This window comes from Euprymna scolopes, chromosome 12 (assembly GCF_053919585.1).
Source record: "Euprymna scolopes isolate OS-2025 chromosome 12, ASM5391958v1, whole genome shotgun sequence".
Taxonomy (NCBI): domain Eukaryota; kingdom Metazoa; phylum Mollusca; class Cephalopoda; order Sepiida; family Sepiolidae; genus Euprymna; species Euprymna scolopes.
The window spans coordinates 149156992-149172102 of NC_136493.1; the positions used below are offsets into that span (position 1 = coordinate 149156992).

Genomic DNA, 15111 nt, shown 5'->3' on the forward strand with positions numbered 1-15111 from the left:
AAAAACACCCGACTAGCTGAAACCACCGTCAATAATTTCCTCCACTCCTTATCTGTGCCTAAATCAAAACGTAGATTCCACGAACAAAGCTTCTTTCTTAGAACTGCACGCTTGTGGAACTCTGTTCCGCTTGCCTGTTTTTCACCCCCCCTCCCGACTTCAACCTGGATATCTTCAAGTCCAACACAAAAAATTCCTGATGAACCGCTTCCTTAAGTAATGACACTTTATCAATTCTCCAATACTATTACTACACTATCCCATTGATTACTGTACACACAATAACCCTTATCCCCGAGTGGCTCTTGGGCCTTGATAAGTGGTGAACTCCATGTAAAAAAAAAAAAGCTCGCAACTCGAACTCTCAATCATCTACTTTATAGTCGGCAGTTCTAACTTTGTCTCATGGGATCGATGCCCGCAAACGATATCATCAAATGTCTATTTATATAAACATTTGACCGCCGCTTTTGCAGTGCTCGATTTGTTTCTTTATTTATAAAGAGCTTCGCATTACACCAAGCAAACAGCGAGTGAAATCATTTACGACATTTTTCTACACAATGAGGAGGGGGAGCTTATCCGACTAATGCAAATGTAATTACGTTTCAGCTATCTAACGCTTCGTCATAGCCGAGCAATTTTATTAAAAATAAATTCGTACAATTGGTACAAAAGAAAAAAATCGGAAATCAAAAATAAAAACAGACTTCGCAGAGAACAATACACGATTGGAACGGCGAGTTTACAATTACGTCTTCCCAAATGAAGTCTTTGAAACAGTATAGTGACCGTTCTTAGCAGAATTAATCATAGAGAATGGGAGAACCGATCACAACTAAATGTATCCATTCTGCTATATCGTCTCTACTTTTTTTTAATTATTTATCTTTCAACTATTTTATTTATTTATACATTCATTAATACTTCTCCTCCGGTGAAAATGGAAGTGTCATATTTATTTTTATGGATTGGACGAATTTAAAAGATTACATGGTATTAAATAATTGCCAGTATATATATACACAAACGCGCACATAGTATGTATATACATATATACATACACACATATATATATATACATACATACATTTAAAAGATTACATGGAATTAAATAATTGCCAGTATATATATACACACACACGCGCACATAGTATGCATATACATATATACATACACACATATATATATACATACATGCATATACATACACGCATATACACACAATATTACCCATACATAAACTCATATATATATATATATATATATATATATATATATATATATATATATGAGCAAACAGTTAATAAAATATGTTAAAAACACTTTGAAATGAGATAAAAACATATTTAATCCGAAAAGGAAACACTAGATAAATGGATAGTCCTTAATCCGCGGAGTTTCGAAGAAATACTCTCCTTCTCATCAGAGGGTAGGAATTAGCAAAATGCGGGAGTATTTATTCGAAACTCCGCGGATTAAGGACTATCCATTTATCTAGTGTTTCCTTTTCAGATTAAATATGTTTTTAACTCATTTCAAAGTGTTTTTTAACATATTTTATTAACTGTTTGCTCATATTATAAGCTCTATTTCCTATTTGGTTTTATCGAGCTTTTATATCTGGCTGAGATAATTTTATAAATATTAATTCTTTAATGTTTATAATTTACTTTAATTTTACCATCTTGGATCATTTTGGTAAATACAATTGTAATTTTCATTTTATATATATATATATATATATATATATATATATATATATATATATATATATATACACCGATGAAGACTGAAGGATCGGTGGAAAATTATGTACTTATAAAAAAAGTTTTTAAATTTTTTTTCACAATATTATTTTGTATTCCTGCACGTCACCAATTGAAAACGAATAAAGAAAAGTTATAAGCTTTTATACTTTTCGTATTCTTTTTTATTCATATATATATATATATATATATATATATATATATATATATATATATATATATATATATATATATATATATATATATATATATATATATATATATAAGGTTTCCTATATAATGAATGACAACAGTTTATATTCCAAATTTCATGATGTTTAACATCTTACAATTTATTCCTTTAATTCAGTTGACACATACAATTCTTGGCAGTATCTGTTTCGTAGCAGAAAATCATTATTTAATCAATCAGTGAATCTATTTTGCCTTTAACTCATTAGAAGAAACAGCAACAATTAATCCACCAAAACGAAATAACATGCGTTTGGACCTTGTGTCACATTTTGCTTAGGTGAGGAAGCAAATAAATACTAATAAAAGGCATTTGGACATGATTTTTTAAAAAATCCGAAAATTTGGAAGAGAAACTGCAAAAACCTTATGGTTTGCTTACATGCTTTCTTTTTTCTTTACGTGTTCTTCTAGGTTTGGAGATATTTCTTTTGGATATGAACCTGTTACAGAAGTAAAACACAAAGAAACGCTACAAAGACAATTAAAACTGTATAACTGTAAATTGCACCCCTCATAAAAAATAATGGCACTAACTGATACCACACCAAATTCTCGAGGAGGGTCAAGTAGGATGGAGGTACCTAGGAGAGAAAGAACAAATCTGACCTCCACCGAATGCGTGCGAATTGGATTGTGACCTTAGGGAAACTTATGCCCACCCAAATTCTAGTGAAGATTAATGGTCGCTACCAACAAAAAAATCAAGGGTAAGCGGCTGTCGTGATAACGCAAATAAATTTGCAAATGTTATCGGACGAGGGTAGGCTTGTTGTAACTCAGACTCCAGGGAACGCCACAGGTTGTTCTCACAAATAAATCTTTGTGAAAACTCCCAATTAATAATAATAATAATAATAATAATAATAATAATAATAATAATAACTGCCAAAACATAACACAGACTGTAAATATAAATAATAACTATTATTTAATTATAATTATCAAGCCTCTTTAAGAATACTTAATGGTGAGCACTGCCTGTTGAATTATAATTAAAGCAGTCAACTAGCGTTTATACACCATTCGCGACTTCCGGCACAATAACCTTGACACACCGGTTCTCGCCAGATAAACGAAGTTGAACCTGGCTAGTACCAGATGGGTGACCATTTGGGAAGACGAGGCGCTGTATGTACCGCTGGTAAAATACTAGGTTGGGAAACTGGCTCGGTCTATCCTTCTCTCGAGGGTAGATGAGCCGCTCTTAAGCCGTGATAGGCAACCCATGGCATCATGATAAAGAATACCATTGATAACATCAAGTATTCAGCTACAGACATGATTTGAATTACACTACAAACTTGTGTAGTGAGTTCAGTCTCGGCTGCGGCCGTATGTTACGTTTACACTGATGATTGCGTAAGCATGAAACACTGATGTCAGTATTCTTAGAAAGAATAATTATTTCATTATAATTACTCAGTTCAAGACATGAATATCAACTATAGAAATAAAACACACAAACACACATTAGCAGGTGCAGTTGTTAGATATTCGAATTACACCAATTAAAGTAAGGAAAAAAAGGGGAGGCGCAAAGAAAGCATTCAACGAAGGGTAAGGAGTATTAAAAGCACAAAAAAAAAAAAGAAAATAGAAAGAAAAAAAAACGCGAAAAAAAAAATGAATGAAATAAAGTGAAACAAAAAAAAATGAAAAATCAACCCAAATCAAGAAAAATCCCTGCCCTAGTCCGACCAAATTTCGCCTCTACTCTACGGACGAAAACGACAACCGCACGCGTCTCGCGGTAGTTTGAAATGGGAACTCTCTAAACACACATAAAACGATGTTCTAACAATAGATGTGCGTCGCAGGGCTGGCCGCACGGCGTCATCCCGCGGCCTCCTCGTCACTCTATCGCTCACTGCAGCCGCCGCTGTCGCTTCCGCCCTGGTCACAGAATAAACGACAAGAGAACCCCGACAAGACTGGCCGACCGTCAGTGGTCGTTCTTTCATTAGGAGCATAAAAGATAGAGTAACTTCGGTGATTTGCTTTTTTCCCCCTCGTTCTTTAAAAATTGGATTGAGTGTTGGGTCGGATAAAGAAGGGAAAGGAAGGATTCAAAGAAAATAGGGATGGAAATAGATTGGGTCCGATTGTGTGGAGTAAAAGGAGCACAGAACAGTGAGTTTGTGACTAGCAATTAAAAGAATTCAACGTGAATCAAGAAAGGAGGGTTAAATCCCAACATAGAATGATTCATATTATAAATAGTGGGTATTCACGTCCTTTCACGTTGCATGTAATTTTATCGGAAAGATAATATACAAGAGTGCAAAGATTGTTATTTTTTAAGATTATGACATGCTGAACATACTGCGGTTAAAACCAATGCATCGTATAAACAAAAAATAACAAACAAGTAAATATGTCAGCATTAGCAACATACTAGTATAGCAGTAGCACCAATATGGCCGCTAGTCAATACAAAGTGGAAACGTAGATTACGTCAAACGAAAAGTAAAGTATTTTAACGATTTATATAAAATTATGTCATGATTTATGCTGTGAAACATATTTTTAGAAATATTTTAAATGAAATATTTTTTATATAACTCATTGAAAGACTTTCTTTTCTTCTTAGCAGTTCTACGTTCCCCTTTTTATATCGACGGCCGGGCATGTTGAATCTATGCCGGTATGCCGGTTAATTTTCTAATTAACAATTTTTTTCCTATTTCATGAATAATATTACATTGATTTTAAAGCCAATATATTCGGCATCTTATAATTAAACTAAAAAATTATCGCATTTCCCATAAAATTACACGTGTTGTGAAATGAGCTGATTACAAAAATGACAAAGTGGCGTTCACGGAACCAACTCGATGGATTTGAGGTCTTCTTATAACATGACGAATGTCATGGTTTTAATCGACAACTAAGAGTGAGATTACACACAAAGAACAGAAGTCAGCGAAACCACGTGATTTTGCGAATGGAGATTTTACTGCCTCTGTTTTTCTAGCGTCACTATAAGCAGAAAAGAAATGTTTCAAAAATAATTTAATTACAAAATTTAATCCACCAAAATGCATTACAGTTTTCTCTCACAAAAAAACGTCACGCACTATCTCTGCGATCGATCCCGCTCAATAAAAAAGTTAGCTTTTCTTGATTTTAGTACGAAAAGGGGGAAATTTAATCACCTAAGAAACTAAGGGGAAACTTTGATGGTTTAATTAAATTAAGGGAAAAAGTTTAATTGCCTACATAAGTAAGCAAGAAAGTTTGAATACATAAGTAAGGGAGAAAGTTTTATTACCTCAGCAATGGGGGAAGTTTGATTGTCTAAGACAGGGAGAAAGTTTAATTGCCTAAGAAGTTTATTAATAAGTAATCGAGAAAATTTGATTGTCTAAAGTAAGAAAGTTTGATTGCTTAAGTAAGTAAAGGAGAAATCGCTTAAGCATGGAAGAAAGTTATATTGTCTAAAAAAAGGAGAAAATTTAATTGCTTAAGAAACTAATTGAATAAATTTGATTGACTAAGTAAGGAAGAAAGTTTAATTGCCTAAATAAGTAATGAAGAAAGTTTAATTGCCTACATAAGTAAGCAAGAAAGTTTAATTGCCTAAAAAAGTAAGGAAGAAAGTTTAATTGCCTAAATAAGTAAGGAAGAAAGTTTAATTGTCTAAATAAGTAAGGAAGAAAGTTTAATTGCCTAAATAAGTAAGGAAGAAAGTTTAATTGCCTAAATAAGTAAGTAAGAAAGTTTAATTGTCTAAATAAGTAAGGAAGAAAGTTTAATTGCCTAAATAAGTAAGAAAGAAAGTTTAATTGCCTAAATAAGTAAGGAAGAAAGTTTAATTGCCTAAAAAAGTAAGGAAGAAAGTTTAATTGCCTAAATAAGTAAGGAAGAAAGTTTAATTGTCTAAATAAGTAAGGAAGAAAGTTTAATTGCCTAAATAAGTAAGGAAGAAAGTTTAATTGCCTAAATAAGTAAGTAAGAAAGTTTAATTGTCTAAATAAGTAAGGAAGAAAGTTCAATTGCCTAAATAAGTAAGGAAGAAAGTTTAATTGCCTAAATAAGTAAGGAAGAAAGTTTAATTGCCTAAAAAAGTAAGGAAGAAAGTTTAATTGCCTAAATAAGTAAGTAAGAAAGTTTAATTGTCTAAATAAGTAAGGAAGAAAGTTTAATTGCCTAAATAAGTAAGGAAGAAAGTTTAATTGCCTAAATAAGTAAGGAAGAAAGTTTAATTGTCTAAATAAGTAAGGAAGAAAGTTTAATTGCCTAAATAAGTAAGGAAGAAAGTTTAATTGCCTAAATAAGTAAGGAAGAAAGTTTAATTGCCTAAATAAGTAAGGAAGAAAGTTTAATTGCCTAAATAAGTAAGGAAGAAAGTTTAATTGCCTAAATAAGTAAGGAAGAAAGTTCAATTGCCTAAATAAGTAAGGAAGAAAGTTTAATTGCCTAAATAAGTAAGTAAGAAAGTTTAATTGTCTAAATAAGTAAGTAAGAAAGTTTAATTGCCTAAATAAGTAAGGAAGAAAGTTTAATTGCCTAAATAAGTAAGGAAGAAAGTTTAATTGCCTAAATAAGTAAGGAAGAAAGTTTAATTGCCTAAATAAGTAAGAAAGAAAGTTTAATTGCCTAAATAAGTAAGGAAGAAAGTTTAATTGTCTATAAAAGTAAGGAAGAAAGTTTAATTGCCTAAATAAGTAAGGAAGAAAGTTTAATTGTCTAAATAAGTAAGGAAGAAAGTTTAATTGCCTAAATAAGTAAGGAAGAAAGTTTAATTGTCTAAATGAGTACGGAAGAAAGTTTAATTGCCTAAATAAGTAAGGAAGAAAGTTTAATTGCCTAAATAGTAAGGAAGAAAGTTTAATTGCCTAAATAAGTAAGGAAGAAAGTTTAATTGCCTAAATAAGTAAGGAAGAAAGTTTAATTGCCTAAATAAGTAAGGAAGAAAGTTTAATTGCCTAAATAAGTAAGGAAGAAAGTTTAATTGCCTAAATAAGTAAGGAAGAAAGTTTAATTGCCTAAATAAGTAAGGAAGAAAGTTTAATTGCCTAAATAAGTAAGGAAGAAAGTTTAATTGCCTAAATAAGTAAGGAAGAAAGTTTAATTGCCTAAATAAGTAAGTAAGAAAGTTTAATTGTCTAAATAAGTAAGTAAGAAAGTTTAATTGCCTAAATAAGTAAGGAAGAAAGTTTAATTGCCTAAATAAGTAAGGAAGAAAGTTTAATTGCCTAAATAAGTAAGGAAGAAAGTTTAATTGCCTAAATAAGTAAGAAAGAAAGTTTAATTGCCTAAATAAGTAAGGAAGAAAGTTTAATTGTCTAAATGAGTACGGAAGAAAGTTTAATTGCCGAAATAAGTAAGGAAGAAAGTTTAATTGCCTTAATAAGTAAGGAAGAAAGTTCAATTGCCTAAATAAGTAAGGAAGAAAGTTTAATTGTCTAAATAAGTAAGGAAGAAAGTTTAATTGCCTAAATAAGTAAGGAAGAAAGTTTAATTGCCTAAATAAGTAAGGAGGAAAGTTAGATGGTATAAGTAAGAGAATAAGTTTTATTTCCTTAGGAAGAAAGAGGGAACTTTGAGTGTCTGAAAAGAACGCGAGAAAATTTAATTTTCTAAGTAAGGGAGAAAGTTCAATGCGTATATAAGTGAGAAAGTTTGATTGTCTAAAAAGGGGAGAAAGTTTTATTGCCTAAATAAAAGAGAAAGCTTAATTGCTTAAGTAAGAAAATTTTGTTACCTAAGTAAGGAAGAAAATTTAATTGCCTTAATAAGTAATAGAGAAATTTTGATTGTCTAAGAAAGTAAGGGGAACTTTTATTATCTTATTAAGCAAGGGAGAAAGTTTGATTGCCTAAGCAAGGGAGAAAGTTTGATTGGCTTAGTAAGGGAGGAAGTTTTATTGACTTAGTAAGGGAAAAAGTTGATTGTTTAAGCAAGTAAGAAAGTTTGATTGCCTAAGCAAGGGAGAAAGTTTTATTATCTTAGTAGGGAAGAAAGTTTGATCGCATGAGTAAGGAAGAAAGTTTGATTGCTTAAGTAAGGGGGGTAAGTGTAATTGCCTTAGTAGCGGAGAGAGTTTTATTGTCTAAGCCAGGTAGAAAGTTTGATTGCCTTAGCAAGGTAGAAAGTTTGATTGCCTTAGCAAGGGAGAACGTTTGATTGTCTAAGCAAGGGAAAAAATTTGATTTCCTAAGTAAGGGATAAAGTTTTATTGCCTAAGTTGTGCCGAGCATGCGCGCAAGCGCACAAGCGTACAAGCGTATGAGTCGGGCCTACCTGTGGTGAAAAGCGAACCTGGGACCTTTCGATTACAAATCAAGTCCAAGTCCACTAATGAACTACACCAATCTTACCCCAAAGCGACGATTTAGTTTCGCCCAACGGCTATGAAATGAACAAGCCGATAGGTGATTTGGCGGGTTTTGAAAATACACTTCTTTGATAACGTGTCTCGCGTTATTGCATTTTTGTATCGTGGCGTCAATTCGGCGAAATTGTTCGGTTCTGCTTGGGAACGTGTGTGTCACTTCAACGGTATTTGTTCGTGGCGTGGCGTGTCGATTCAGCGGTGGTGTTCAGAATGGCGTGGACGAATTTGTTAAGGACCGCCACCGTGAAAACAAATGTACACACACACACACACACACACACACACACACACACACATAGTTACTATACAGACACCCTACAGCTACACAAAAATAAATATTAACTATTAATACAAATATAATACAATAAAACAATAAGACTGTATAGTAACTTTACGGACACCCTGTATATATATATATATATATATATATATATATATATATATACATTATATCATTTAACCCTTATCCATGAGTGGCTTCCGAGCCTTGATAAGTGGTGATCACTGTGTAAAAAAAAAAAAAAAAAAAAAAAAAAAAAAAAAATTCTGGTGTTGAGAGAAAGCGCTAGAAAAAAAAGAGAAAGTTTGATTGCATAATTAAGCGAGAAATTTTCATTGTCCAACCAATGGAGAAAGTTTGTTTGCCTAAGCAAAGAGAAATTTTAATTGCCTAAGTAAGGTGGAAAGTTTAATTGCTTACGTAAGTAAGAGATACAATTTGATTGCCTAAGTAAGAGAGAAAGTTCAATTACGTAAATAAGGGAGAAAGTGTGATTGCTTAAGAAAGTAAAGGGAAAATGTTTGATTGTCTAAGCGATGGAGAAAGTTTGATTGCATACGCAAGGGAGAAGGTTTCATTTCCTAGGCAAGGAAGAAACTTTGATTGTCTAAGCATGGGAAAATTTTAAGTGCCTAAAAAAGTAAGGGAGAAAATATTTGGGATAAGTCGGCGGAAAGTTCAATAAGTTAACTTTGACATGTTGCAACAGAGAAACGGAAGTAAAATGACGTTTTCCACAGAATCCGTTAGAAGCGATGTTTGACATTGTGCTCATTGTCAATATCTTTCACACTATGTTTCGAGTTGTGTTTGACTTCAACATCAAAATTAGTTCATATTCTAGCGGAATCTTGTCGAAATTCAACAAGGCTTTCTATATCAATTTGTATTGCTTTCTTTTATCACAATATTCCTTCTGAAATAAAAAATGTCCGTGAGCGTTAATACTATTACGGGGAAATGACCTTTTTCTTCCATAAAAATAATTGTCATTTTAAACTGAATATGCTTTAAATAGATAAAACGAATATGTTTCCTCTTTTATTATTTTTAAAACAAAATATTATAGAAGATTACTAATAATTAAAAAATTAAGGACAACAATAGCCACAAGAAAAACAACAATAATAATAAGTATAAAATTAATGATGATGATGATAATAATAATAATAATAATGATAATGATAATTATAATAATAATAATGGTGATAATAATAATAACAATAATAATAATAATAATTATAATAATAATAATAATAAGATTAATAATAATAATAATGGTGATAATAATAATAATAATAATGATAATAATAATAATAATAATAATGATAATAATAACAATGATGATAATAATAATGATGATAATAATAATAATAATAATGAAAATTTAATGATAATAATGATGATAATAATAGTAATAATAATAATGATAATAATAATAATAATAATAATAATAATGATAATGATAATAATAATAATAATAATAATAATAATGATAATAATAATAATAATGGTGATGATGATAATAATAATAATAATGAAAATTTAATGATAATAATGATGATAATAATAGTAATAATAATAATGATAATAATAATTTTAATGATGATAATAATAATGGTGATAATAATAATATATACAATGATGATGATGATGATGATGATGATGATGATGATGATGATGATGATGGTGATGTTAATAATAATGATAATAATAATAATAATAATAACAGCAATAATAATAATAATAATATTAATAATTTAATGATAATAATAAAAAAAATAATAATAATGGTAATAATAATACATACCATGATAATAATAATAATAATAATAAATAATGATGATGATAATAATAATAATAAATAATGATGATGATGATAATAATAATAATAAATAATGATGATGATGATAATAATAATAAATAATGATGATGATGATGATAATAATAATAATAAATAATGATGATGATGATGATAATAATAATAATAATAATGATAATGATAATAATAATAATGATAATAATAATAATAATAATAATGATAATGATAATAATAATAACAGCAATAATAATAATGATAATAATAATAATAATAATAATAATAATAATAATAAAAAGAGTACATGAAAACATAAAAAAGAAAGAAACAAAATCAATAAAGAAGCAAATAATAAATGAAACAGGGTGAATAAAAAGTATATAATTACAAAAGAAGACAAAAAACACCAGAAAAAAGAAGGACAGAAAATAAAAAGACAGGGGAGCGAATAATAATAATAATAATAATAATAATAATAATAATAATAATAATATTAATATTATGATGATGAAAATATTAATTAAAACAACAATAAAAAACAACAACAAAAATATAAAAAAATAAGGAGAGCAAGAAGAAAAAGAATACAAGAAGAAGAAGAAGAAGAAGAAGAAGAAGATGAAGAGAAAGGATAAAGGAAGAAAGAAAACGAAAAAAACAACAAAAATAATAAAAATAATAATAGAAAAAAAAGGAACCAATAAAAACAGAAGAAAGATATAAGAAGAAGATTTAATTAATAGTTGTTATAATGCTTTAAACACAATAATGATGCTTATGCAAGCTGACATAGTTTTGATGACATTATGATGTTAAAGAACACAATGGTTTGATTCCGGCCATATTGTACGAAGGCAGGTTCAACTCCCCGTAGCCAACGTCGGAAACCACGGTCGTTAGCATTTAACATCGTAAAGAAAATAAAACTCCCAATAATATCGCATGTATTTTAATCATATTTCTACCGACTGGCAACGCCAATAATAATATTGTTAATGATATTGATAAAAGTATTAAAAAAGAAATAAAAATTGATGTTGTCGAAGATGACGAAAGAGTGTTGGTGGAAAGCTCGTTCTCGACCAGTCTTGTTTTTGTGTTCGACACGATCTTCTTTTGTTACTGTCATGTTAAAACCTGTCCAATTAAATTTTCATCTCAATTGTCCACTGGAGCAACACGTGCGTCTCTTTTCAAACTTTGAATTATTGCCCTCTTTCAAAGAATAGGAAACCCTTTGAATTGGGCGTTTAAAAAAATGAATCGAAAAACATGGCAACAACAAAAGAGGATAAAAAAAAAGAAACGGAACGAAAACGAGAGAAGGGGAAAATCTTTCCGATCGCAAATTATGCACTGGACAAGAAAGAAGAAAAAAAATGAATAAGAGACTGAACGTTTATTGTTACTAAATGAAGCGAGTTTGCAGTAAACCAACATGAAATAATCAAATATATAAAAAAGAAATAAAAAAGAAAAGGAAGAAAAAAATACGTGCTCTTAAAATATTTGATCTACAGAATGCTTTATAATCCAATATGTGATCTAACGATCTTTTAGGGTTAACGTTAAGGTGAGTTAAGATGATTAGTAAAGTATAGTTAGTATTAAATATACGACATAATCACGTGACACACCAGTTCCCGTTAGATCACCAAAGTTAATCATCATTAAACCTGATCAGTACTAAAATGGATGACCATTTGGAAACACGTTTATGAACTCTCTGCTTACTTTGGCATTGTTTCCAGTGGTTTTGGGTTTCTCCGTGCCACTGGAATTAAGCAGATCCAACTCAGTGGTTAGTGATTGCGTCATCCTTGTTTCATAATTCAACACGTTCATCCAAGATCACATATTGGATTAAAGACATTTCGATAGATCACAACACTATAACTAACAACGTAATTAATACTAACCCTGGTTTCTCGGCAGATCATATATCGAATTAGAAACTATTCCATAGACCACATATTGAAATAGCACCGAAAAGTTGAAGTACAGCATGAAAACATATACTACACTCTTCTCCTAGCCAAAAGGTCAAACATAGTCATGTAATATCAGTTTTATGGGTTATGTTTTTTTTTTTTTACATAGGCATCACCACTTATCAATGCCAAGAGGCCACTCGAGGATAAGGGTTAAAGAGTGTACAGTAGAAATTGAACAATATAGTAATCGTTAGTAATGGATATTCGGGAAATTTGTTAACTTATATGGAACGGCTGATCAAAAACTTGTTTACGTTAGACTTGAAGACAACCATATTGTAGTCAGGTGGAAAGCAGGAAAACGGAAGACAATTCCACAGGCGTGCAGTTCTAAGAAAGAAGCTTTGCTCATGGAATCTACGTTTAGGTTTAGGCACAGATAAAGAGTGCGGGTAATTATTGATAGTATTTTCTGCTAGACGAGTGTTTCTTGTGAAAGTTTGGCGAGGGGAGACCATAGATTAGAGCTCAGGGGAGCATCTGCCATGAAAATAACGATAAAGCAGAGACAAACTCGCAAAATCTCTTTTGTGAGAAAGAGGTTGCAGGGAAGAGAAAAGGACCTCCTACGAGGCTACGGAGTCTATTTTGAACTCTATCAAGACAGGATAAGTCCTTTCTAACAGCTTCTGTCCAAATGTGGCAACAGTACTCCATCCTTGGACGTACCTGGCTCTTATATAGGTAGAGAAGTGAGATATCTAGTGGATCGATAGAAAGATCCCGCCATTTTTCTAGCGGCATGTTGCTTTAGAGGGTAAGAAATTCATTTCTGAAGTTAGTTTTTTCTAAGATAAAAAAGAGGTCAAATGTCAGATTATTTTTTTTAATTTAATATATTAGCATTGTCTATTGCATTATTCATTGCATTGTTCGTAAGTTGCTGAATATCAAGAGAAAATGTAAACAAATTATTTTATTGTTGTATTTTGTGAATGATATCTAAAACAAACAAACAACGCGAGAAAACGTTACAATAGGACGTCAAAATGGGTTACCAACATTGCACCATGATAATCGTACGTCTTCGACAATCTGTCTAAAAAACTCATAGCCATTTGGTTTAAGTAACCTGATATGTAATTCTATGGGTTCGGGGGCGGAAAGGGTATATTCATAGATTGTACCCTTTGGAGAAAATTTAAAATGAAATCATTCGAACGACAGTTGAAATCATCGTTTATCGGATAAAAAAGTATATTCAAAAATAGTTTATTTCCGCCGTGGTGGTAATGATGTCAAAACTCCAACATCTTTGACGGATGGCAGGTTTTTAATGTGTAGAAAATTCAGTCCCCTCTTCCCCCAAAATAACGGGAACTTTTGATTGGGATTATCTAGAATGATTGTAATATTACAAACCAAGGACAAAAACGTCTGTGCCCTTCCAATATGTTATCTGCTTAATGGTTTCTAATCGAAAATGTGATTTACTTATTAGCAACTCAAAACATGGTTTAAGAATGAATTCCAACTTTAACCTGGAATGTAAACGATTCAGTAGATCATATTATAGAAGCTTGATGTTACCAGATTAGGATGTCTGAAGATATTGGCTTCTTACCCTAAAATGCATCAGACATTGATGTTATTTTTTTTATTTCCAAATATTTTAGAATTTAGAGTGGGGGACGAGTTTAACGTGGCAGGTCAGTTACACATATAAATGTAACGCAAAATAGATGCTGTTCCAATCTATGATCACCTGTGTCATTTATATTCCAATATATAATCAGCTATTAACCAGGACGTGCCTTAAATAAATTTCCAAAATATTTTCGTACAGGCATTTAAAACTGTCGTAGACTCTTGAAAATTCAGTGTGTTATTGCTATATATATTATGAGATAACTGCCCAATTTTTATGATTTCAGGTTCAAATGAACAGCTATAGCAGGAATTGGAATACACCCTACTAAAGAATGATTGTCACAGCTGGTGAATTTCAAAAATGCAATCTGGTCGCAGGACACTTTAGAAGAATGATATGCAATAAAATCATGTTTTCAACTTGAAAAAATGCCACAGAAATAATGCCACAGAAAAAATGCCACAGAAACGTATGGAATGCTTCAGAATGCTTTTAGACCGTCCTGCATGAATCGGGTATCAGTTTTTGAGATTCAAGAAAGGCAGAGAGTCTGTGAGAGATGATGAGAGGTATGGAAGAAGTAAGGAAGTCAGAACACCAGAGTTGATTGGCCAAATAAAGAATTTCATCGATAAGGCTCATCGTGTGTCCATAAAGACTATAAGTGTACAGCTGCGTGTCAGTGTGAGAATTGCATACACAATTATTCGTTAGAAAGTGAAAATGCGGAAGATTTGGGCGAATGCACCAGTCCACAACTCCATCCTTGTCACAGACTGTGTGACCAAGATGTGCATCAAAACAATTTCTAACCTTCTCTATTGTCTGAAACCTGCTACCTGTGACTTTTGGTTATTCCCTGAAGGAAAACTTTAGAGACCGTCTTTACCAAAAAGACCGAGGAGATGAAAGAGGCTGTGATGAGGGTCATTGACACGCTCACACAAGAGGACTTCCGTGGGGCCTCTTAGAAGTTATTGAAACGGTAGAACAAGTGCATGGCAGCCGGAGGAGATTACTTTGAAGTGGACAAGAGTTTCATGGGTGTATTATCAATAAAAGTGTCCATACGAAAAAAGTCTGG

General features: G+C 31.3%; 1 protein-coding gene across 1 annotated transcript in view; it reads right to left on the bottom strand.

Moving 5' to 3' along the window:
• The window catches only part of LOC145291119 (uncharacterized), an 18871-nt gene extending 6611 nt beyond the window's left edge, over nucleotides 1-12260 (bottom strand). Inside the window, exons 1-3 of the mRNA XM_080136634.1 lie at nucleotides 12177-12260; nucleotides 9044-9069; nucleotides 5823-6302 (exon numbers count right to left, since the gene is read on the bottom strand). Of these exons, the coding sequence (XP_079992760.1) occupies nucleotides 5823-6302; nucleotides 9044-9069; nucleotides 12177-12260 (590 nt within the window). The remainder of the gene's footprint in view (nucleotides 1-5822; nucleotides 6303-9043; nucleotides 9070-12176) is intronic.
• Nucleotides 12261-15111: the final 2851 nt, after the last annotated feature.